At 40.3% G+C, this 26,328-nt stretch overlaps 1 protein-coding gene, 1 long non-coding RNA gene and 1 pseudogene across 7 annotated transcripts in view; 2 read left to right on the top strand and 1 right to left on the bottom strand.

The window, feature by feature from the left end:
- LOC128315182 (uncharacterized) overlaps positions 1-2,690 on the top strand; it is a 6,409-nt gene extending 3,719 nt beyond the window's left edge. For both annotated transcript variants that reach the window (XR_008297672.1, XR_008297671.1), the window contains exon 3: positions 2,555-2,690. This is a non-coding gene — a long non-coding RNA (uncharacterized LOC128315182). The remainder of the gene's footprint in view (positions 1-2,554) is intronic.
- QTRT2 (queuine tRNA-ribosyltransferase accessory subunit 2) lies at positions 514-26,328 on the bottom strand. Of its 5 annotated transcripts, XM_053220886.1 has the most exons (11): positions 26,111-26,328; positions 22,688-22,951; positions 21,939-22,078; positions 21,166-21,386; positions 19,433-19,488; positions 17,160-17,236; positions 15,105-15,317; positions 9,485-9,684; positions 7,126-7,277; positions 4,440-4,557; positions 514-2,831 (listed from the first exon to the last, which is right to left on the bottom strand). In XM_053220886.1, exons 4-11 carry the CDS (start codon positions 21,363-21,365, stop codon positions 2,600-2,602), a joined length of 1,248 nt encoding a protein of 415 aa, XP_053076861.1. In that variant the 5' UTR covers positions 21,366-21,386; positions 21,939-22,078; positions 22,688-22,951; positions 26,111-26,328; the 3' UTR covers positions 514-2,599. The 5 variants fall into 5 exon arrangements, with proteins under 5 accessions (XP_053076861.1, XP_026916684.1, XP_014930800.1 ...); XM_027060883.2 differs by lacking the exon at positions 21,939-22,078; XM_015075314.3 differs by lacking the exons at positions 21,939-22,078; positions 22,688-22,951 and having other exon boundaries at positions 26,111-26,327.
- LOC106977763 (60S ribosomal protein L7a-like) lies at positions 12,203-13,607 on the top strand (annotated as a pseudogene).

Here is a 26,328-nt window from a genome sequence, read left to right as displayed (position 1 = left end):
TGGTTAACCGCAGAGTTTTAGTCAGATGCCGCTGAAGTTGAACTTGGGAGCTGACTAGTGGTAGGCCCTTAGGCAAACTACTCAACCTTCCAGAAATGCCTGGTAGGCCCCCAGGCAGGCTACTCAACCTTCCTGAAACTTCGTTCTTAACAGATGAATAATAATATCAGCGCTTCACAGCTTCATTCTAAGGGTCAGCAAGATATATATGGAAAGCACTTACAAAGGTACCTGGTACATTAAAAATGCTCCCTAGGTTGTGGTTATTATTATTTTTATTATGTGCTAGCATGGTCTTAAGGCCCCTAATTATATAATTTAAAGAGACAGGTACATTGTTGAATCTCCTTGGATTCTGCATTCAGCATTAAGTGCCCTTAAAACAATGACTACACATGAAATAAATGTAGAAAAAAATCTTTTTTCCAGTGGAGAAAATTTCTAGTATCATGGAAATTTAATATTTTGTTCAAGAGACTCACTACTATTTACAGAAAAGAAGACAGCATATTTTTTTAATTAAAAGTGTTTATTGGCTATTGACTTTAATAGACTTACATTAAAGGAAAGAAACATTTTTTTCAAATGTGCTAATAAGAAAAAGACCCAGAAAAATGAACAATGCTGGGGAGAATATTCAGTGTTTTGAACATAAATAAAACTCATAAATTTTATATGGATTCTGGGATATTTATTAATATTCCTCCAACAAAGGATATGACATTGAACAGGAATACAAACATATGAATAAGTCTAATCTATTTCAAAGCAATCAGCTCTTTGAGAGCAGAAACTCTTTCATAAGTACCCTTGCCATTCATGGCAGAGAGATTATAGGAATGCTATGAACCTTCCTAAACCATTAATAAAAGAAAAACATATAGATACCCAACACTTAAAAATATAGTAACCACATAATAATTAAACACAATGTTCAGTAATGCCCACTGAAATGAACAAACAGCAAAATATATTCTAATAATGTAAAACAAATATATTCCATGCTCCTATAAAAACAAAGGCATCTTTTTGGTTCTGTTGTTTTTACAAAAACTGTGTGTGTACACAAGTGTATATATATTCTTACAGAAAACATGACAAATATAGAAAAGCCTAAAGAAAATGAAAATTACCTGTCGCACCATCAACATGAATGTCACTCTTTTGGTGAGAGCAGAAAACTCATAGAATCAGAGATGCCCCAAGAAGGTTTCACAGCCTCAGGATCTGATGCCAATTCACCAAGCACTTCAGAATTCACAGGCTAACCTCTTTCAAGGCTCGCAAACTTCTCTACTATTGCCCGATTCTAGCATTTTGCCCACTGCATTTTTCACCAGGCCAACAGTGATCAATAAACCAGGACACAAGAAGGCTGCCTCCAATCTAAAACTTTTTGCTCCCCAATCATTAGAGCTGGATGGAATTTTAGAAGGTCATGTGGTGCTGTCCACCATACCTGTCCCTGTTTGTTCAGGAGGAAATAGGCAAGGGGAGGTTAAGTGATTTGCTCAGGTGTCACAGCTGAGTAGAAGTGAAACCCAATCTTGTAATTGCCAGGCCAGGGCTCCATCCAAGTGGGCACATAGTGAATGATGTGCAGTGATGGGGCTACACTTGTTATGTGCTTAGACTATTAATGAGCCCAGGGTAGACCATAGTGGATCTGTATGACCAGACAAAAACATCTGGGCAAACTTTTCGGCTCATAACAGGCCACTGCATGGACAGAGACAAGTCACATACGGATAACGTGGTCAAATGAAAGAGTGTATCCTGGGCCAACTGATCATAGGAGAAATGTGTGAGCCCCACATTCCATGAAGATGTGAGCCTGGTTAAGTCCCAAGAACCTTTTCTGACTGACTGCAGTACTGGGGCAGGTTGGAAGGCAGAAGTGTCCAAGAGGGCCCTGAGAATATAAGAATTAAAACTAGGAAGCTCTTAAATCAGCTAGATGCCTTTTACAGTCAACAGCCATATGTCTACAGAAGTCATGCTGCTCATGACCAATCATCTCCTTTCCAGCTCTAATCTAATTCAACGAACCCACGTAATCTCATCAACCCCACTTCAAGGCTGTCCCTTCTCACCTAAAGCTTTCGTCTTTGACTAAACGAATCTCCATTGACTAAAAGAGTTAGCACTGAGGGGCACCTGGATGGCTCAGTCAGTTAAGTGTCTGACTCTTGATTTTGGCTCAGGTCATGATCTCATAGTTGTGAGATCAAGCCCCGTATCAGGCTCTGCATTGAGCATGGAGCCTGCTTAAGATTCTCCCTCTCCCTCTGCCCCTGCCCCCACATGCGCAAACATGCGCTCTTTCTCTCTCTCTCAAAAAAAAAAAAAAAAAAAAGTTAGCATTGAAATATTAAAGGTCATGGTTTAATTCTTTCTGATCAGTTGGGGGGTCACTTAAGTCTTTATATGAAATCTCCTTTCTCATGGAGGCAGAGTTTGATACAACATTCCTTATTTGCGTACACCTTATTCTCAAATACAAATAATTAAAGCTAAGATTGTTTCTCCTTCTCTTCTTCCTGTGTGAAAACAGTGGGGCAGTCTCAGTGTGAAAAGTCTGATTTGTGTATGCCAGGTCTCAAGACGCTTGCCTGCAGATGAGCTCTTTCAACTGTGCCAGTCTGTCACTTCTTAGTGCTTCCCGGATGGAGTGGAAAAAACCAAAATAGTGTTCAAAGTTGTGCATCATAAGCAGGACTCCAGCCAACAGCTCGTTGGTCACCAGCAGATGGTGGATGTACGCACGAGTATGATTCTTACAGCAGTAACAGGAACACCCTCTCACAAGTGGATCAAAGTCCTCCTGGTACCTGAGAAAGGAAGTTACAACAATATTCCAGTAAGTGAGGAATATAAGAAATCTGCTATCTATTCTGCTGGTACATAACCAACAGTTAATAACATCACTGGCAAAAATGTAGTGCCGGTCACATGCTTAAGATGACAACGAAGTGAAAAGTTAACACAGAGCATGAGTCAGGAGACTTGGGAGTCTTCTTCTGACAGATATAACCTCCTGGACTGAGGCTTACACAGGAGCATCAGGAGAGTCACGTGATCACTCCCTCATGCTGAGCTTTGTTGGTCACACTGCAAAGGCACACAATGATAGCAAACGCTGTTCTGATGAATGACACTATTTTCCCACTCGCCACCAGAACTAGGACCCGAAGACACAATATGACCTTTCACTTGCATAGATTCCTGTGGTTTACAAAGCACTTTGACAAAGACTGTCTCGCTTAATCTCTGCTGGCAGGGGGTGGGGGGGTGGGGGGGGTCAAGAGGAAGGGCCTCAGAGCTACCACACCTAGGTTTGATGCCTTGCTCAACTCACTCAGGCAAGTCATTTAACCTCCCTCTGTGTCTTTACTTTTTCATCTGTGATGGGAATAAGTGTAATAACAGTACCTACCTTAGAGACTTATTGCAAGAATTAAATGAGTTGATATAGCAAAGGATTTGGACACTGCTGGACACATACTAAGCACTACACGTGTCACTTTTTATCAGCTCTTAAGTTAAACAACTTGACCAAGGTCACAGAGTCAAGAGCAGTGCTAGGATCTGAACTTTATTTAGGTCTAGTGCTGGCAATAAGAAAACTACAATTTCCAGTTAAATCTATAATGTAAGGGAATTTTAGTAGTAACCCATTTATATTACCCTAGCGTTTTAAAAACAGCAATGAATCTCCTTGGCCATTTTCCAAGAAGTTAAATGTGGTAAACATCACCATTTCAGACCTATAATCAAGAAGCCCCTGTAGAATATAGATTAGACCTAGGATTTTCATATTCTTTCATAAATTTTCAAGTCTGTACTATTACTAGATAGACATAAGTAAGTCTGAATCCCTAGAGTGTTCCTTTACATAAGACCAAAAACACGCCAGCACAGAAGTGAGAGTACCAAACTCACAGAAAACCCCCTCACTGGTTCACTAATAATTACCACTTTAGGCCAAATACAAAGTTACAAGATCTCTTAGTTCATTCTTTATAGAGGGAAATCTTTTATTAAGATTTATAATCTGTATATAACCAAGATGACCTAAGTTCCTTAGAATTTAAACACTTTGTTGTTTTTTATCTTGAAATCTTTATCTTGCTCTGTCATTATTTAAAGTAATTGGAAAGAGTAGAAGACACCAGACAATGTATTTGGCCTAATGTTTCTAACAGCTCTTCTAAAACAACAGTTATCTAGACTCGGTTTTCTGACAAGACAAAGAACACAAATTCATCTGCAGAAAAAAAGAGTTTTTCTGGAACTGAATTTGAGAAGGCCCAAATAATATCCAACTATAAATATTTTATGAAGTCATAAACTGAAAAGGGAACAGTTACATAAACTTTTAAAACAGACTGAAATTAAAAAGTCAGACATCAAAATCCAAACTTAAAAAAATTCCTTACTTTTTTTCCTTCAGATTAATTTCAAATGATGTAATTTCTTGGTTGCAACTGGTTGTTTTAATTTTCTTTGTTTGATCTGCGTATTTTATTTTTTCCTGTGTCCCATTTTGTTGTGATACTAAAGGACAAATCAACAAAAAGTCTTGAATGAAAATCAGATAAAGAGTGGCCATTGGGAGATTTTTATTCTACTTACTATTTTATGCCCTTTGACTCTGTAATTCCACTCATGAGAATTTATCCTAAGGAAATGACACAAGGAAAGTAGTAATATGGACCAAGATGATCACTGACATTCTCTAGATTATCAAAACTTGGAGATTCAACAATGTCTAAGCAAACTATGGTTATAAGTATGTAATATATAATCTTACTGTCAAGGAATGATTTTAAGAAAACAGGGAGTGTGTGTGTGTGTGTGTGTGTGTGTGTGTGTGTGTGTGTGTGTGTTTGGAGGGGGGGTGGAAATTTTTTTTTTTTAATGTTTATTTATTTTTGAGAGACAGAGACAGAATGCAAGTGGGAGAGGGGCAGAGAGAGAGGGAGACACAGAATCTGAAGCAGGCTCCAGGCTCCCAGCTGTCAGCACAGAGCCCGACACGGGGCTTGAACTCACCAGCTGTGAGATCATGACTTGAGCCGAAGTCGGAAACTCAACCGACTGAGCCACCCAGAAGCCCCTGGAAGCGGGTAGAAATCTATGTGTGTGTGTTGGGAGTTATGTCTCATCAAAATGTACATGCAAACTGTGCTTTGTAACTGCCTATGTTCCAAATAGATTAAAAGTAGAATATAGTTTTAATTTATGTATTCTGTATGGAGTCCCTGGAAGGAACTCAGATTATCCAGAACTAAATGGGGACTTGAGTTGTTGCCCTGAACTCTTTAGAAAAGAATGTTCCTGGGGCGCCTGGGTGGCTCGGTCGGTTAAGCATCCGACTTTGGCTCAGGTCATGATCTCATGGTCTGTGGGTTTGAGCCCCGCGTCGGGCTCTGTGCTGACAGCTCAGAGCCTGGAGCCTGTTTCAGATTCTGTGTCTCCCTCTCTCTTTGCCCCTCCCCTGTTCATGCTCTGTCTCTGTCTCAAAAATAAATAAATGTTAAAAAAAAAAAAAAAAAGAAAAGAATGTTCCTGGATTTATAAGAGAAACACCAGTTACTATGCAAAGAGCCAGCTGTCTTGAACAGGGGCAAGCAGAGAAGTATTACTGGGAAGGAGTAGTAACAAGTTCAGGGTTGGCCCAAGGAGAATAAACAGATAGCACTAAGAAGATAATTTTGTCCAGATCAAAGGAAAGAAAGAAGTGACCTCAGCATTGAGGCTGTTATAATTTTGCTGCCATGAATTTGTATGCTGATGTGGAAAACTGCAATAACACCCTGGCTTTTTGCAAAATTCTTGTCACTAGGGGGAACTATATTAGTTCCTATACAGGCAACTTCTTTGCAACTGTCACTTTGTAATTGGCAAAAGACTTTAACTTACTATACACACACATACACAAATATGATTGTTAATAATACTTTAATGGAAAATGTTCAAACTGTTTCAGTTTTCCTAATCATGAAGAAACACCTTTCTCTAGCCAAAAAGGAACTTGTGTGTTCCTGAGAATTCAGTATCGGGTTCTTTGTAGAGTTTTACATATTCATGGTACAGAATAACAATTACCCATGTCTCTATGGAAATAATTAAGCTTGTAAATGAACATTTATGGAGTTTGTGGTATGCTTTTTCATCAGCATACATTATATTCTGGTCAGTTTAAAGGACAGTAAAACTGACCTTCTATATATAAGAATTTGAGCAAACCAATTTGTTTCCAGAATAATCCAATTTCGGTTAATGGTTAGTTTGCTTTATAAAACTATAACATCTTCTGGATGAAATTTTAATAACTTCTGGGGAATAAAGTGAACCTTTAAGAAGTCTCTGGCCTGAGTTCAATGTAAGGCTGGTGGTGATGGAGGAGCTCAAAGGACAGCAGGAAGCGGGAAGGGAAAGCCCCTTGCGAAGGCCAGCGGGCAGACCGGGCATGCAACAGCCACCCGAGAAACTGGGACCCCAGCCCGACGCCCATAGCCCATATCCCAGTTCTTTTCCTACTGTCAGTTAAATGTCAGACTCTGGAACTGATTTTCTTGACTTCTAACTAAACAATAAAAGAAGATGGTGGTACTTCAAAGCAATATTAGCAGAGGAAAACAGCTTTCACATCTCTGTGAAAAACCCCAAAAAGCAAAAGTGACACTAGGATCAGATGGGGTAATACTCTTCTGTATTTTGATAGCATGGCCTTGGCAAAAAGCAGACAAGAACTCTTTTGTGAAAAACTGAATTAACTTTTAGTAAGCAGTTAAAAGGTTTTCTGTTCTTAGATTTTCATCACTATCCACTCTGAATGTTCTTTTTTCAAATTGTTAATAGAAAGTGTTTTGTTTTTCTTGGTTCTGCTCACTATAAAATCACTTTCAAATAATTGATGAGCTACAGGGATAGCACTAAGAACCGACCGGGTTTTGTGTGCCAACATGCCAGAGCGTATAGATAAGAAACAAAAATGTAGTTTTATAAAAGGCTGATGTTACAGTATGCACATATCTCTGGCTTGTGACTCAAGCCAAAAATGAAGAGGAAATAGAAGATACTTGAGGCTATCACAGAGACTAACTTCAGAAAACCTACATGTTTCTTCAGGGTTCGGCTGGTAATCAAAGCTGAAAGTCAGGGCACATCCCCGCTCTGTCACTTGATAAGGGAAGAAACTCTCAAATAAGTCCACTCCTCTTTCAATACACTCGAGCACCTCATCTGGTCGGCTGACTCCACAGATGAGCCTGTGAAAACAACAGTAGGAACACTGACGTGAGGACAATGCCAGACTGTGTAGCAGGCAACAGATAATAAGGTGTAGTGGAAAGAATGCAGGACTTGGGCAGCAGAGGGACCTGGGCTCGAATCCCAGTTCTGCCCTTTATTTACTTACTGTGTGACTTTAGGAAGGTTTCTTAACCATTCTGGGTTTTAGTGTTTTCTAACTTTAAAAATAAAAGCATAATACATAGCTCACAGATGTGTTGCGAAGATTAAGGAGTTAAGTGTAAAAACACACAGAGGAGTTTCGAGTCCCAAAGAGAAGTTCAGTAAAAGTTAGTTTCCTTCCCCCGCCAATTCCTTCTGAACAGCCTCCCTAGTCTTCAACTGAACTTTACAGTCTATCTATCCACTACAGATTTTTTTAAGGGGGCAAAGCTATAGGTCAACTATACTTCACAATTTTTAAAAGATTAAAAAACAAAAAAAAGTACAAAGCTGTGTGCTTTATTTCCCCCTCAAATACTTTCCATGTCTTAACTGTATTTTACCTATAGTTTCTTTTTTATAATTGGTTCAACAAAGACATTTTTATCTGTTGTATTCTTCATAGGTTCATTTACAAAGCAACTCTTGCTCTCAGAATTTGAACTTTGCCCACAGGATCTAAAACTCTATTTGGCTTTATTCTTCTTTGTATTTTCTCCATTAATAAAAAGTCTACATGGAATGAGGTGGTATTTTCAGAGGTAATGGGTAAGGCATTCTGGGAGGGTTAATCATACTCAACCAGGTTTTGCCACTAAAACAAGAAGGGGAGACACCCTGGATCAGGGTTGGCTGGCTGGCTGCTTTTCTTAGTTTGTTTTTCTACCCACAGTCCCTTTTATGAACTCACAGAGAAAAGCTAACAGACTCCCTGATTTCTAAGAGTTTTCTACCCACAGTCCCTTTTATGAACTCACAGAGAAAAGCTAACAGACGCCCTGATTTCTAAGAGAAGTCCAAAAAAATCTTATGTAATATTAAACAACCAGAACATTTATATATATGACTACAGTTTCCTTCAACTAATGTTTTAGAACTCCTCTCCAACTAAAGATGGCATTTCTACACACATATAGGATGAAAAACAATCCCAGCACTCAAATCCAGTAACAGACATCTGTGAGCATTTAGCTCAAAGAAGTCTAGAAAATGACTGGAAATACTAGTGCTGGACTGTTATCTGCACCAGAACAAGATAATCACAGGAGGGGGAACAATGAACACAAGAGAACCAGGTTAAAACGATGGGGGAAGTTCTGGCTGCACTGGCAAAGGGTTGGTGGTTCTGGCTGTTCAACTCTGTGTTACAGGGCTGTATACATGTGTAAAAATTCATCACACTGTCCATAAGATTCATACACTTTATTGCAAGTTATCCTGGGATTTTTTTAAAGTGGTAAAATTTACATATACTATATAGCATCCAACAGCCCGAGAGGTATAAAGCAGCATCCCATAATCAAACCTCTAAACAGATGTGTAGGGAAAAAAGCATAAATATTCACACGTTGGACAAAAAACTAGAGATTAAAAAGCAAAACAAAACAAAACAAAAAGAAAAATGGTGGTAGTATAATAAGAAAGACATCAGCTGTACTCAGAACCTTAGGATTTTTAGCTTTAAATCTTGTAGATCACCTCTCTACACCAGTACATACTGAATCCTGTTTATGGAAAGAACTAGCCCCATTAATGATGCCAATACCCTTGATTTAAAAAAAAATGAGTTACTACATGCCTCAAATCTAAGAACTTCTTCCAGGTTCTTATTACTACAGCCCACCTTCGTTCTGCTAGGCACCCCCAATCTGTCCTCAACTTCCCTTGATTAAGGCCACAGTCCTATATGACTTTATTCCTGTCCCCAGGGGCCATGTTATAATGAAGAATATTTGCAATTGGCACAAAAATGAAGGGAAACAGTATAACACCTGCCCTCCCTTATGAGGATCAAATAAACTAGTTCACATGACAATTGTCCTTGTCTATATTCTGAAATCAAAGGCAGGACAGCTGTGATGGAAACGCTTCCCACAGTCAGCCTGAGCAGATTCAGCCCAGAAAAGGCATAATCAGTTCATCAAAAGACATGCCCATGTAGAGACTCGGCATAATACACAATCACCAGCACCCCTGCATTGAAGCCCACGAAACTTGGCCTGCGTCCTAACTGAACACTAGCCTGGGTTTGTCCTCCGGCAGCTCTGCAGTGACTGATGACAGCAAGTACAGTCTAGTTTCCAGGGTTGTGGGATTCCCTTGAAAGCCATCCAGAAGGAAGCCACCTACGGGCCGCTTGGCTGTCTCTCGTGCTGACCTCAGTCTCTCCTCCATCACGTCTCCACCTTCAATCACACCAATGATGGTACTTTTCCGAAGGACCTACAGGAAGAAAAGACTGGATGCTTTAACTGTTTCCAGTAGTGGAAACCTTCGTTTAAATGGACTATACATGGAAGACCAAGAGATAGAAGAGATCTCAGTGCAGTTGCTACAGCTGAAGCATGAAAGGAGGATGATACTCCCTCCTCCCTGAGAACCTTTAGGGCTCCAAAAACCACAACTTGAAAGGCACCCAAATAAGTAAGAAAAGACTGAGTAGAAACTGAGGCAATAAGCACATATAGTCATGTTTGAGCTTAGATTAAATTAACACTGAGCAAGTACAATTTAGGTTACCTCCAAGTCTCTTAGAGATGACTTTAAGAACTTTATGGTTGGGGGGCACATGGGTGAGTCAGTGGGTTAAGCGTCCGACTTCGGCTCAGGTCATGATCTCACAGTTCCTGGGTTCAACCCCGTGTTGGACTCTGTGCTGACAGCTCAGAGCCTGGAGCCTGCTTCGGATTCTGTGTCTCCCTCTCTCTCTGCCCCTCCCCTATTCACACTCTGTCTGTCTCTCTCTCTCTCTAAAAAATAAACATTAAAAAAAGAAAAGAACTGTACGGTTGGGAACTAACTAACTGTCCACTTGCGAAAAACTAAAAACTACTTTGCACACCATCTTCAAAAACAAATCCCACGGGGCCCTATAATCTAAACATAAAAACAGAGTTATAGAAGTATCAGAAAGATATATTCAAGTTTTTATAATCTTAGGGTAAGAAAGGCCTGCCTAAGCAAGCTAAGCTTACCCAAAAAGGCTAACATATTTGAGTACAAAATCATCAAAACTTCTCTAGTGAAGCATACTCTCAACAAAGGAGTTGAGAGGCAAAGGAGAACTCACTGCTTGTCGGAATAGATACCATACTATACTTATACCATAGAAAAGCCTCCAACAAACCTTCTAAGGAAATGACAACCCACAGACATCAGGGCAAATATGTGAATGTGAATAGGAACTTCTGAAAAATAAATGTGAATGCCCTGTACACATATGGAGAGCTAACTAAACCTCACCAGTAGGGAAATACAAATTGGCAACAATTAGGTACCGTTTTTGCCCATCACACTGACAAAACTGTTAAAAGACAGATAGTGACACAGTGGAGGAAAAAGTGTTAGAGAAGGGACACATACTCTGATAACTAAAGAAGAGTAGAAATTAGTTCTGCTTTTTGGGAGGGCCAACTAAACAAAACTTGTCAAAATGTCGATGCTTTAATCCTATGTCCTAAAATTCCACTTATAAGAATCTCTCCTACGAGTGTATATTCGTTCATAAGCACCAAGGTATATTCACAAAATGTTTAGAATAATGAAAAACTGGAAACAAGTATACATTAATAGAGTAAAGGCCTAAATAAATTATGATACATTCATAGTGTCTTCCTACTCAGGTGTTTTAAAAAGAATGCAGTGGATACAGCAACATAGGCATTGACAAGAAATGAAATTCTGAGATACTGCTAAACAAAACAAGCACACTTCTGAGCATATGATCATATTCGTGCAATAAGAACCCCATATAGTCATGTATATATGTAAACACTATGTATATGCAACTAAAAAGTAAGGTTTGCATGGAAAAATGCAAATTGACAGTGGCTCTCTGGTAGAAGAGAGGAATGGGGAAGGAGCCTGGATTGCTGTGAAAAGGGAATTTCACTTCTCAGTTTAAGCAAGAGGGACACAAACAGAAGGAACACTTGGGCTGCTGTGTACAGAAATGAATTAAGAGTGAATATGGCTAAAGGATGGGTAGGAGGCAACTTTAATAATCCAGATGAAAGACCAAGAGGACCCAGACTAAAGCAGTGGCAGTGGGTGAAGGGGAGGGGCAGGATCTGAAAACTCATCAGAAGGTACGATCCACAAACTTGACCAATTAGTTGCCCAAGGAGAGGGGGAAAAGTCTAGGATGACTCCTAGCTCCTGTTTTGGAAGTCCAGAGAGAGGATGAGGAGAGCAAAGATAGAAAATTCTAGGAAAACAGTGGAGGGTGAGGCAAGATGATCATTCTGTTTTGTGCATTGTGAGTTTGAGGTATCAGCCGCTAAGTATACAGACCTAAAGTTTCAGACATGTGTGATACAAATGTGACTGCCCGGCTAGAACGACAGATGCCTGGCATGCTGCTGCCACTCCCCATGGCAGACATGGCTGACAGATAACTCTCTTCCTGCTGCACCCAGGCACAGCTCCAAGCACCTTGGGATGAAACCCATTTGCCATCCCTGGCCTAGGAAATATATGAAGAAAAGAGTACCAGCAACAGTATTTAAGTATTTAAGGGCATTCAGAATAACAGGATCCAGGGGCGCATGGGTGGCTCAGTTGGTTAAGCATCCCACTTTAGCTCAGGTCATGATCTCACGGTTTGTGAGTTTGAGCCCCAGATTGGGCTCTGTGCCGACAGCTCAGAGCCTGAAGCCTGTTTTGGATTGTGTCTCCCTCTCTCTCTGTCCCTCCCCTGCTCATGCTCTCTCTCTCTCAAAAATAAATAAACATTAAAAAAAAAAAAAAAAAAGAGTAAGAGGATCCAGTGAGGAAAAGAGGTATGCAGACATACAAAGTAGGTAGTTACACAGGCCTGCCCCTTTCCATGACTGACACAGCCCTATCTGGAAAACCTCCTTTCATGGATGTAAGAAGCATAATCATATAACTTACTATCTAAAATGGAACATAGGTGCTCTCTCCTCCAGCCATCCAAGATGCTGGAAGGAGAGAGGCCTAAGGGGAAGAAGGTGGCTCTGGCCTCTGCTGTCATGAAGAAGCAGGAGGCCAAGAAGGTGGTCAATTCCCAGTCTCAGAAAAGGCCCAAGAACTTTGGCATCAAATAGGACATCCAGCCCAAAAGGGACCTCACCCACTTTGTCCAGTTGCAACTATATCCAGTTGCAGCGGCAAAGGGCTCTTCTCTATAAACGTCTAAAAGTACCTCCCACAATTAACCAGTCCACCCAGGACGTTGGTCTTGGATGGCCACACAGCTATTCAACACCTAAGCTGGCCCACAAATACAGACCAGACAAAGCAAGAGAAGAAAGAGATTGTAGGCCTGGGCTAAGAAAGTTGCCAACATAGGGGATGTCCCCACTAAGAGGCCGCCCGTCCCTCAAGCTGGGGCTAATACTGTTACCCCCTTGGAGGAAAACAAAATGGCTCAGCTGGTAGTGACTGCACATGATATGGGTCCCATTGAGCTGGTTGTCTTCCTGCCTGCCGTGTGTCCTAAGATGGGAGTTCCATACTGTATCATCAAGGGGAAGGCCAGGTGGGGCATCTGGTCCACAGGAAGACTTGCACCACTGTCCCTTCACACAGGTTAACTCAGAAGACAAAGGAGCTCTGGCTAAACTGCTGGAAGCCATCAGGACCAATTACAATGACAGATATGATGAGGTCCGCCATCACTGGGGAGGCAACATCCTGGGTCCAAAGTCAGTGGTTTGCATTGCCAAGTTGGAAAAGGCAAAGGCTAAAGAACTGGTCACCAAATTGGGCTAAGTGTGTGCTGTTGCTTTTCCTGTACATAACAGTACTAAAAAGTTCCCTTTCAAGAAAAAAATGGGACACATGTAAGAGTAATAACCATGTAATAATCATGTCAAGACAATAGCATGATTATAGGGATAGAGAGAGGGACCAACACACAGCAATAATGTGAAATGGTAAGGCTGACTAGCATGGAAGAGGGGCTTCAGGCTCATCCAGCTGTTCTAATAATCATGCTGTCACACTCCCTGTCCTCCTTTCTACTCATGGAAACATTACTCATCCTACAAGGATAATTACCGGCTCAAAACAATTGCTAGTGAGCAACGCTAACAATTAGGACCCACGGCAATGTCCCCATGCTGAACTCTTACTGCGGATACTGAGCGTTCTATTCAGAATGACAACTAAGGTCTCTTCTAATCATTTCATGTACACTAACGTTGGTAGCCAATTACATTTTTTATTGGTACACTTAAGATAACAATGTTCTTCAGACTCAATGTGCTTTGCCACAGTGGGACCTAACCACTGCTCAGGATTCCTCCACATCAATGGTGTCAATGCTTGAATTCTCCCCTGTGGTCACACCTTCTCTTCTCCCACTAGCTCTGCTCTCTCCATGTGAGCTTAATTCACTCTGCACCCAGGATCTCTGATTTCCTGCCACAGCTACATCCTCCCTACCCTGTCATACCCAGCTACCATCAGCAAGCATTTATCGAGGGCTTCCTTACGTCAGGCATTCTGCTACATGATGGAGATACAAAAATGATGCTCAGAAAATGAGTTTAAGGAGGTCACAATGTAATAAAGACAAACACGTGAAGAAATCATTGTACTACAATATAACCTGAGCTATATAATATGGCCACATACAAATTAAAGGGGTGGCAAAGGATGAACAGAACTTCCTGGAAGGGTCAGGGACAGCTTCCTAGAACAATGAATGTAATGGAATCAGCTGGATCTGGAAGCAAGAGAAGGAATACGACTGGAGATAAGAAAAAAAGAAACAGCCCAGAAGGAAGTCCATGTACAGCGTCAGCAGAATGACACAGGGTAACACTGTTGGAAACTGCAAGTGACTGAGAAGGGCCAGAGTGCCAGCTGCAGCCAGTCCTGAGCGGGAGAAGTGGGCAGAGGCCAGGTCACAGCAGGCTGTCCCTGCCACATAAGCGCTGAATGGAAAGTCATTAAATTATTTTCAGGAAGTTCTTATGGGCTCATATTTGTGTTTTATGAAGACTTCTCAGACAGCAGGGCTGAAGATGGATTGGATGGAAATGACACCAGAGACAGAATAATTAAAAGGTAACTGTCCACATAAGAGATGATGAGGTTATTCTGCCTCAAGGTGGTGATAAGAAGGATGGGGAGGAGGAGGCAGATCCTAGAAATCAAGAAGGATTCCTAGGAATCAAGAAGGAGTGGACAGTTGGATATTAAACTGGGTATTAAACGAAGCCTTGAAAGACTCAAATTTCTGGGCTGAGGAACTTGGTGGCTGCTATAAACCGAGAAACAGAAGAAAAGAAGAGGTTTGAGGAGATCAGATACTGAGTTTGGTTACTCTGAGTTTGAGGTGCATGTGAGGGATATTCTAATACAACTCGGCTAAAGTCCACTTTATACAATTCTGAAGCTAAGCAGAGTGATCTTGATTATACATGCAATTTCAGAATTATTCAGCAATTAAAACTAAGGGAAAGCTGCCCAGGGAAAAAATCCAGAGTGGGGTGAAAAGGAGCCTAAGACAGAATCCTAGAGAGCAAGAGTAGTTATGGTTTAGGAAAAGAAAACAAGAGAGTTAAAGAGACCAGGAAGTGAGAAGCAGAGAAGCGGGAGGAGGAGCAGAAAAGGAACCTAAGTAAGGGACAGTTTCAAACAGAGAGGAGTGGTGAGTGGTACAGCCTTACCTCTGACTCTTCCTGCAGCCGGAGACAATTATCCAGGAATAGAAGTGATCGATCAACAGACTTTCTGGCTCTTTTTATGGAAGTTGCTTCCTCACAAGATGCCTCTCCATCTGAGAGGCACTGGAACCAGTCTGGCTGAAGGGCCTGCTGAATTGCCATGAACTTGGAAGCAGTCATTTCGACTCGTCCCCCAACACCCCACACCGACACAGACTGTCAGGGAACAAAATAATGAGGAATCATTAGGAGCAAAATGCAAATAAAAAGAATAATAATAAAATGGTAAAGCAATAGTGAATTTAATTCCTCTTTACAAATGGAGATACGGTGGCAACTCAATATCCTAGATATGGTAAGTAGAAGAAGCTTCCTGCACCATTTTCCAATTCTCCAAGGACCTTATAGCTCTTAGAGAACCCTTCGGTGGCCACACAGCCAGCTTCTGAGCTAGCTCCAAGAATTCTTTGTTATACTTCTCTAGTCCAGTCTTCTATTCTCTGAGACCCCACCCCATGCATGCTGTTCCTAAATACACCACAGACTTCAATCTTTCTCTGTCTTTGATCACATTGTTCCTTTTGGCTGAAATGCCCTTCCCTTCCTCTCTGCCTGGTAAAATACTATGCATCCTTCAGGACAGAATTCAAATATCATCTACTGTATTGTGCTTCCCAAACCTATCTGGGCATAATCCATCACTCACTCTTCTAAGCTCTTACAGTAATTTGTACTTATTTCTTTCATAAGAAATACTTTTATAAGTACCTTATAAGTACTCTGGCTAGAATATCTCAATTCATGTTTGTACCTCAAAAGCTTAGTCTAGACCCTTACATATTATTGAAGGTTAGTAAGTATTTACTAGCTTGAGTTAGATACAGATAAAAAAAGTAAGTCAGATAATACATAAGCATCTCCATATAATGTTCTTTTTTTGGTTACTCCTTCCTCTACAGTATCTTTCTTCTTAGAAGAGATTGACAAGGACATAAATGGGGAAGCCACATACATCTTTTTATTCTGGCCTAAGGCTTAATTAAGAACACTATTTAGGGGCACCTGGGTGGCTCAGTTGGTTGAGCGTCCAACTTCGGCTCAGATCATGATCTCATGTTTCGTGAGTTTAAGCCTCGCATCGGGTTCTGTACGGACAGCTTGCTCAGAACCTGGAGTCTGCTTCAGAATCTGTGTCTCCCTCTCTCTCTGCCCTTCCTCTGCTCACACTCCATGTCTCTCCCTCTCTCTCAAAAATAAACATTTAAAAAACCAAACACTGTTTAAATAAATCCTCTTTCCTTTACAAATGGGGTAGATAACAGAAGTAAAAATATCATCTTTTGGATTAAAATTACAAAATAAAGTTTAAAGCAGAAGAATAATTTAAAATACTTAGTCAAGATTAACAGATATTGTTGACATCAATAAGGTGGGTACAGGAAAAGTAATTGCATTTGTAAAGCAGCAGTATATACCGAGGCCTTGCCAGAATGTAGTCCTCAGAGACAAGACCAATGTGCCATGTCTCAGGTGAAAACTTGTAATGAAGTCCTTTTGATACTGTTCTTCACTAGCTAAAATCTCTGGCTGTGCACCCAGCTTTTTCAAATACTGTTCTAAAAGCAAGCAGTATTACACTGAGACTCTACTATATATAGTTATACATGTGATAACACTCATCAGCAACTTCCCTAGCACTTCCTGAGGTTGTTAAAACTGTAAATAAAGCATGGCATAAAAAATTATTGCTTTCTACCATCATAGCAATTTCTTTTTTTTTTTTTTTTTTGCTATGTACTTGACCTTCCTTCATCCCCCAATTTTTTGCAACAATGAAAATGCTGAGGATATATTCCTTACCTTAACCCCATCCACAGGCAGCCCTACTCTAATTCCTATAAACCACACCTCCCATTATATTCACAGACATAAGGAAAAGGTATAAAGGGGTCAGGAATGGGCTAGGAACCCAGACAGTGGGATCCAGCATTGGAGGGATACAATAGGCTGACTATCTGGGACAAAGCTGCAGCCTTGGAGGCCCTTCTGAGAACATACCTTGTTCGTTACATAACCAGCTGGGCAGGGGCTGACTGGATCATGCAGGGAACAGTACAAGAGCGATTCTGGCATGCCTGTATAGACACAGAAAAGAACTCTTGAAAGCACTTACATCAACAATTACACTGTGTTGTAACAGAGTGCAGCTTTATAAGTGTACTGCTGGATAAAGCAACTCTAAACATAGTAAACTGTTCATATCCGATCTTAGAATTATAAGAGGCCTGTCAACATGAATGAAAAAGTTAACTTTAAAACCTACTCATCTGAAAAAAGAATTAAAGGTTCATGTCGAATGACCAACGAGTTGCTACAAAAAAAAGTACATCTTGAAGTATGAGATACAATAAGTGTTTAGGGCCACATTGACCCTACTTGATTTGTTTTGAAGAAAAGTTTGATATCAAGTATGTTCATTCTAGGTACCATCCAAAGGAACTAGCTACTGGAAAGATAAAACAATATGGTCAAAAGGTAATCTCATTAATAAGCAAGCCATCCCACAACATGGGACCTTGAGGCAGAATTACAGGTAAGCTACAGGATATTGAAAATGAATCAAATTCTCAGTAAGTTTCATTGACTCAAGATGACAATTTCTTAGGTTGTTTACTCAAAAATATTGTCATTAAAAAAAATCCAAAAAAGTGCTTACTAAACCATATGTGCTTAAATTTCATATGCAACCCTGCATTTTACTAAAAAAAGGATTTCACTGAAAAAAGACCCAGAAAATAAAGCAAACTAAAAAATACAAAAACAAAAAACAACTCTGCAGCTCTCTACCTATTTCCATAATTTCAGTTAGTATGGTTATCCCTAGAAAGCTTATTTAGCTATTTTCACTCAATTATATATTTAATTACATATATAATACATATATATGTATGTATTTATACTATATATTTATAATTGTATACTTTAAAGCTGGTTTTAAAATTGGTTTCAGTCTAGGGGCACCTCGGTGGCTCAGTCAGTTAAGTGTCTGACTTTGACTCAGATCATGATTCTCATGGTTCTTGAGTTTGAGCCCACGTTAGGCTCTGTGCTGACAGCTCAGAGCCTAGAACCTGCTTTGGATTCTGTGTCTCCCTCTCTCTCTGCCCCTCCCTGCTCATGCTTTGTCTGTCTCTCTCTCTCAAAAATAAACGTTAGTGGAGCCTGGGTGGCTCAGTTGGTTAAGTTTTGGACTTAGCTCAGGTCATGATCTCACGGTCCATGGGTTTGAGTCTTACGTTGGGCTCTGTGCTGACAGCTCAGAGCCTGGAGCCTGCTTTGGATTCTGTGTCTCCCTCTCTGCCGTTCCCCCACTCATGCTTTGTCTCCTCCAACTCTCAAAAATTAATAAATGCTAAAAGAAATTTTCTTAATAAACATTAAAGAAAAATTAAAATTGGTTTGAGTCCAAGGAAAACATTACATAAATTCCTCTACTGAAATACAAGGCCTTGTGACTACCACCAAGTTATCATGAAGTTTCCCTCAGAAGCAGAGGACTGAATAACCAATGGAAACAAAATTTTCATTCACTTATGTGAGTCTTAGATATTGGGAGAAAGCTTCAGGAGAAAGTTGTCTACAGAAGAATGGATTTTCAAGCTGGCACTGCTAAGCTTTTCTACAAACAAATGGACACATACATTTGCATATAAAATCCTATTTCTGGAACAAAAGATAATAAATATTAACATGAAAATATAGCTATAGGTAAACACTTGGTCTTCTGCATTATGTTTTAGGCTCAAACATGCTAGACTGCTTTGAACCTTAGGTATGTCTCATGCAGCTTTTTACCTCTGGGTCTTTGCTCTGTGCCTGGTATGTCTGCCCACACGTGTGTACTTCCACCACTGTGCCCACCTCCTGACCTGGGTAACTCCTACTTTTCCTGGACTCAGCTGAGATACCCCTTCATCCTCTTTCTCAAGAATCCTTTCTTTAGTCCGACCTCCTTCCACACGTACCCCCTACAGCAAATTATGTGCTCCTCTCTCTGGGCTCTCATGGTACATGTACATATTACTAATCCTGCAAATGCGGTCACTGCATCCTACTACAATTACCTATTAATCTTTATCCCAGACAGGCTCTGAGTTCCACTGGGGAAGCAACTGTTGCTATTCATCTTTGAATCCCCAATGTGTGGTTCTCAGATGCCCAATAAGTGCTCATTAAATTAATGAATAAGTGTCTGAATGAAAGATCAGTCAACAGCACTTCCAAACTTCAAATTAATACATCACAAGACAAACACAAATAACAATTTTTACCTATAAACTTTCCAATTCCTTCCTTATATTCTGCCAAGACCTCATGGTGTTCTGCCCTATGAGCAAAACAGAAAAATACATAATGAATTGTCCTACTCTATGCAACAGCTGACAGTAAATGTAGTGTTGAACAACAAAGCATGCCATTATTCAAGAGTCCCAACTCATTAGGTTGTGTTCATTAGCCAGAGCATAGGTCTTCACTTTACAAGTGTTTCTGTGGGAACAGAAACTGGCAAAGATTAAGTGCTTCCAATACCCGGATTTCCTTCCTCCCCTATTATTAACACAATATTGCAGAGTTATTTCATCATATAGCATGTTCTTCAATGAAGGATAAAGTCAGTATGTACATTACATAAAATGATTTAACTCCATTAGTTTTGTTTTCATAAAATAGTACTAGCAAGTACATATGCAGATAAAGGGAAAAGTTTGAGGCTGGTACATGAAGACAGACTCTAGAGTCTTTGTTTAGTTCTTACCTAGCATTCCCTGCCTGTCACCTCTGGGAGTAATGGCAATGAAAGCCACCATACTGGCACGGTTGGATCAGAAGAATAGTGAAGCAGCTCTGGTATGTAGGTCTGGCCTGTGGCTTCCAGATTAGGGTCAGATAATGTATACTATTTGGTATCTCTGATTTCATTCTAAAAATCTACAAATTTTTGTACATATAATCAAAAAAGTCTTTTCTCCCAAAAAACAAATAATCCAGGGAAGAAATGGGCAGAAACATGAATAGACATTTTTCTAAAGAAGACATCCAAATGGCTAACAGACATATGAAAAGGTGCTCAACATTGCTCATCATCAAGGAAATACAAATCAAAACTACATTGAGATACGACCTCACACCAGTCAGAGTGGCTGAAATTAACAACTCAGGAAACTACAGATGTTGGCGAGGATGTGGAGAAAAGGGAACGCTCTTGCACTGTTGATGGGAATACAAACTGGTGCAGCTGCTCTGGAAAACAGTTTGAAGATTACTCAAAAAATTAAAGATTGAATTACCCTATGACCCAGCAAAAGCACTATTAGGAATTTATCCAAAGGATACAGGAGTGCTGTAGGGGCACATGTACCCCAATGTTTATAGCAGCATTTTTAACAATAGCCAAATTATGTAAAGATCCCAAATGTTCATCAACTGATGAACAGATAAAGACAATGTGGTGTGTGTACACACACACACACACACAGGAATACTACGTGGCAATGAAAAAGTGAAATCTTACCATTTGTAACAACGTGGATGGAATTGGAGGGTATTATGCTAAGTGAAATAAGTCAGTCAGAGAAAGACAAATATCATGTTTAACTCATATGTGGAAGTTGAGAAACTTAACAGAAGACCATGGGGGAAGGGAAGGAAAAAAATATATATATATAGTTACAAACAGAGAGGGAGGCAAACCATAAGAGACTTTTAAATATGGAGAACAAACTGAGGGTGGAAGGGAATGGGGGGTCAGGCATCAGGGGGCAGGGAAAATGGATGCTGGCGATTGAGGAGGGTACTTGTTAGGATGAGTACTGGGTGTTTTATGTAAGTGAAGAATCACAGGAATCTACTCCCAAAGCCAAGAGCACACCATATACACTGCATATTAGCTAACTTGACAATAAATTATATATTTATATAAAAGTCTTTTCTCTTTGCTGTACCTTATTAAGGTATCTAAGCTGCTGCCAGAGTTGATACTTAAATGATCAGATCTAACACTTACAGTGAGGACAGTGTAAGCTGAGCCATGGCAGGAACCCCGTGGATAGCATGCAATGTCTGATGGGTCAGGTGTGGGGCAGAGCCGGTCTTGGTGTACAGAAGGCAGGCTGGAATGTCCATGGTGTGGTCTCCTGTTTTGCCCAGGTTTTTTATTTTTCCTAGGCGACAGCCATTAACTACCTTGGTAAGACTCAGCTTCATTCTGGGGGATTCCTCTAGGTCCTGATAAGAAAAGAATAGTACATTCAGGGGTTCCATGACATCTAAAGGCTAAGCATTTTACAAAGAAAGTAACCTACAAGATGATGAATGACAGCATATTTATTACTACTTCCAGCCTACAACTGTTTTAGATAGCAGGAAGAAAGAAATAGGAAAAGACCTGGACAGAATAAGATACCTTCTCCAAGTCTTAAAGCAAAATGATGACATCAACCATATTTAAATTCAGTCACGGAATTTTTGTCTGTGCTGAAGAAAAGCAAACAAACAGAAGGACAGGAGTAAAGACTAATCATGGAAAGAGTGTACACTCTTTCACCAAAGGCTAACTTTCAGCCTTTAAAATGTATATAGAGGAAGGCCACACTATGTAAGCCATACTGATTACTGATTTGATTCATTTTTTTCTTTTTCTAATTTGAGAGAGTGCTAAGCAACATAGCAATTTTTCGTAACATGTTGTTACATAAAGAAAGCAGGTTCCAGGGGCACTGAAGTGGCTCAGTCAGTTAAGTGTCAGACTCTTGATTTCGGCTCAGGTCATGATCTCACCGTTCATGGGATCAAGCTCTCTGTTATTAGGCTCTAGCCTGACAGGGCAGAGTCTGCTCAGGATTTCCTCTCTCCCTCTCTCTCTGATCCTCCTCTACTTGTGCATGCGTGCTCTCTCTCTCAAAATAAATAAACAAACACTAAAAAAAAAAAAAAAATGAAGAAGGCACATTCCAAATCAGCTTCCTGGGGTTTATTAAACTACATGGAACAATATACATCAAAAGATAAACAGAGATAATCTCTGAGAGGTGAGATTATCTCCCAATTTGTTCTTATATTGTGTCCAAACAGAGGTGAGAAACCACGTGGAGCATACATGCAATTCATAAGCAATTTAGCACTACTTTTATCAGGGATCTTGGTGGACTAGTCCCTGGTCCTTTTGTGTGGCAAACCTGGAGCCCGATCTTGTCCACACACCCAGCACAGATCCACCCTTAGGGTCAGGCTCAAACAAACTAATCTCAAAGACTGAAAAACCAAATCAGAATGCACATAATTTAATCTGAGAACCAAAAACGAAAGAGGACCAGTTACTGCATTCATGACCTAAAGGGTACCACATGGAAAGCCAAATGCCACATGAATATATTATCTAGAATAGGAAGGGCAAGCAATGATTACATATATAAAGATAACTGAAAGGAAACCCACTGATTCTCTAAAATAACCAAACTCAGATTCTCCAAGGTTAGACACAGGGACTCTCCAAGAGGGAAGAAACAGCTACATCTTCCCAGACTTACCTTTCTCTCGGGGACCTCCTTGTCCTATCCTTGTGGAAAGAAACAATAAACATGTTCTAGGAGTCCCATCTTTTAACAGAAGAGCTTCAAATGTGACTAATCATCCACTCAATCCTGAAAACATTTTCTCTCATCTCCCCTTCCCACTCTCTCTTCAACTGAAGAAATAGCTTTCTTCATTCTTAGCCCAAAGTCTGTCATTAGGTCCTTGGGAGCTCTAGATGACATTGGCCACCATGTTCTTAGATGCAGAGATGTGTTCTCCTGTGATACAATGCACAAAAGTTTATTCCCGATACTGTTGAATGTAAAATTCAAAATCCTCAGCTTATTATACTGAACACACTAGGTCAACTGGAGAGGAATATCTACTTGGTTCTCTCCACCATGCAGGACTCTGATGCTATGTACTCACATTCTGCTATCTGGGGCTTCTTCAGAGTCCCATCCTAATGATCAAAAATCGACATGTCACCAAAGAAAAAAGTAAACAAGGAAAAGTAGACAGCTACATTTAAGAAAAAGTATTGTAATAGATAAACTGCTATTGTCAGTGATTCTCTGTATTGTGAGAATGGATACAAATATTAAGAATTCTAAAGAAAGCATTAGAGAATGACCTTCAGCTGGAAATCAACATTTAAAAAAATAACACACAACTTTGTCCAGAGCTAGAAGAAAAAGAACCACACCTTCCTTTTCACTGTTCAGTTTATGGTAATTTTTATAAGTGCATCCTTTTTCTAGGGGCTCAAATACAAAAAGTTTTTATTATGGAGTAATGTAAATACAAATACACACATATACATATTCATATATATGTTTTTATTTTTTTTTAACGTTTATTTATTTTTGAGACAGAGAGAGACAGAGCATGAGCAGGGGAGGGGCAGAGAGAGAGGGAGACACAGAATCGGAAATGGGCTCCAGGCTCCGAGCTGTCAGCACAGAGCCCGATGCGGGGTTTGAACTCACGGACCATGAGATCATTACCTGAGCCGAAGTCGGACGCTTAATCGACTGAGCCACCCAGGCGCGCCCATATATATGTTTTTAAAAAATGCTTTGGGAGGGATATAATCCATCAAACCAAGCAAATTTCTCAAGAAAAAAACCAACAGACTCCAAAATATCAACTGCTTTTTATTTGCCTTCATCACCCTTTCCGTGTGGGTCACTCACTGTAGGAATCTTCTAAGATTTGTGGTGTGATGCTTTTCTAAATATACATTCACACTTCACTTCTACAGAGTTCCTGGGAAAGTCTTAAGGAAAAACCATTATAAAAACCATTTGGAAATGATTCAAGGAAAAATCTTTATGGCTTTAAGGACAACTGATAAGCTGTCAATGGATCTGTGCCTTCACAAGGGCTAACAAAAATTCCCCACACCTCTGGCAGTACTATACCTGTCCTAATGCTTCCAGGGCCACACATTCCCCACGCCACCCTCCACCGCTAGCATTCCTTCAGGAGAGAAGGGATTTCTAAATGTGTATTAGATGAATTTTCTACAGACTGTCATGGACAGATGACTGCAATACGCTTAGACAAGCTTAGGTGAGTACATATTTTTGTTAAAAAAAATTGCATACATATTTATAAACACATATGTACACATACACTCCAAAATGTTTGTATATGCCTAGAAAAAATTCTGAAGGACTTCCAAACAATATGGTGCACTGACTTGACTCAGAAAGACACACAGAAATGATAGGCTTTAAAATTCTAGAAAACAGTAACAGAAAATGAGACAGAGACTATTCAGAGGAAAAGTATCCTAAAATTCTTACACAATTTGGGAGGAGGGGAGAGATAAGGAACAATGTAAAACTGTTAAGTATGTGTGTTAAAAATTTTTTAAGTAACCATTAAAAGATTAATGACAGAATGCATAATTTCTGAACTCACTGGGGAAGGACGGGAGATGATAAAGAAAAAATTGGTTACTATAAATAAAAGGCAAAAAAGAGATGAGACCAAAAAGCTCATCAAAAATAGAAAACACAAAATAAGATGGTAGAAGTAAACCGAAATATGTCAGGAATCACAATATAAGTTAACAATTTCACATAGTAACTTCAGTAAATAACATTTACTGGGCATACACTGTCCTTTACATATTAACCCTGATAAAATGTACCATCATATCAACCTCATAAGACAGATGTGATTATTAAATGCATTTTACACAGGAGAAAACTGAAGGCTAACAGAGTCACCATTTGCAAAGTGGCAGAGCCAGTACTTAAATCACCGAAGTCTGGCTTTAGATGTTGTACTCTAACAGGCTGGTAGCCTATTAGGAGTCCCATCTTGTCCATACTCATGTGCAATGTTCACACATTAACTGTAATGTTACGATACAATTTTATAGTCCTATTTTCCATTTTGCTATAGTGTTCTTATTATTGTCCTTGTTTTCCCTTCTCTTCCTTTATCCATTCTCCCAGCCTCTGCAACCTTTCTCCATACTCATAAGAACATTTAAACGTACTCATAGATGGGTGTGGATGTTTTTTATAAAAAATGGAAATACACTACACTGTATGCATTTCTCTGCAATTTGCTTTTCTCTCAGGAGAAAATGGGTATCTTTCCTGAAGAAGAGACACAGAATTAACTTACTCTTTTAAAATAACTACTTCATGATATTACATTTTGAATGTGACACAATTTATTCAACCATCACCCTTGTGATAGGCACTCAAGTTACAGAGCAGGCCCTATGATCTCTGCAAAAGTCTGAGGACACAGCTCCCCTAATCTCATTTCCACCATCTCTAATCTACTTTACATTATGTTTCCTGGCAAAGCGCTATGTTTATGTTGATTTTTCATCATTACAACGCTCCAGTGAGTTAGGTACTATCATTCCTAGTTTGCCAATGAGTTAATGAAGGATCCGCGCTGTTTTAAACAGGTTGCCTGAGGTCAGCCACAAAGCAGGGTTCAAAGCTCCCATTGTAAGCCTACCACCCTGCCTGTATGAACCCATGTATCCTAGAGGGCAATGTCTCCGGGTACGTCTAAGGTCAATCAATAAGGATGGAGTTTTCTTCACTCCATGCCTCCAGTGACCTCAGACCTCGCGAAGCCCTGAGCTCAAGGATTCGAGATCTTCCCAACCCTCCCAAGTATCCTGTGCCGTCCAGGAAACATTTCCGGCTGAGAACTTCATTCTTGAGCAGAGGGCAGTCGAAAGGAGGCCCTTTTCTCTCAGAGATGAAGTGAAGCTTACAGGATTTGGGAGAATCTGGATTTAGAGAAGCCAAGATCCATCAGAAGAGCCAGAAAAGGGAAGGAGAGACATGACAGAAGTACTACAGTTACTGCAACACAATCAGTGAGCCTCTGGGGGCGACGCGACTCAACCACCCGCAGTAGCCCCCATTCTTTCAGGGAAAGGGGGGACTTACGTGCACAACTCCCAACTTTTTTGGCCTCGAGACCCCTCAAACTCCTCGCAGTTCGTTACCACGTGTCCGGCTTGCAGGATTCTCGGACCCCTGAACCACCGCCTCCGATGTAGAGCCAATCAGGGAGCACTGCGTCATCACCGGGCGCCAGTAAAAGGCAAAGGTAATATTAAAGCGAGCTCCGGTGACTGTGAGGCCGGGGGGACGGCTGCCGTTGC

The sequence above is a fragment of the Acinonyx jubatus genome, chromosome C2, assembly GCF_027475565.1.
Source record: "Acinonyx jubatus isolate Ajub_Pintada_27869175 chromosome C2, VMU_Ajub_asm_v1.0, whole genome shotgun sequence".
In the NCBI taxonomy this organism is placed as follows: domain Eukaryota; kingdom Metazoa; phylum Chordata; class Mammalia; order Carnivora; family Felidae; genus Acinonyx; species Acinonyx jubatus.
Note: the sequence above shows the minus strand (reverse complement) of the source record. Positions and strands in the feature narration are given on the sequence as shown.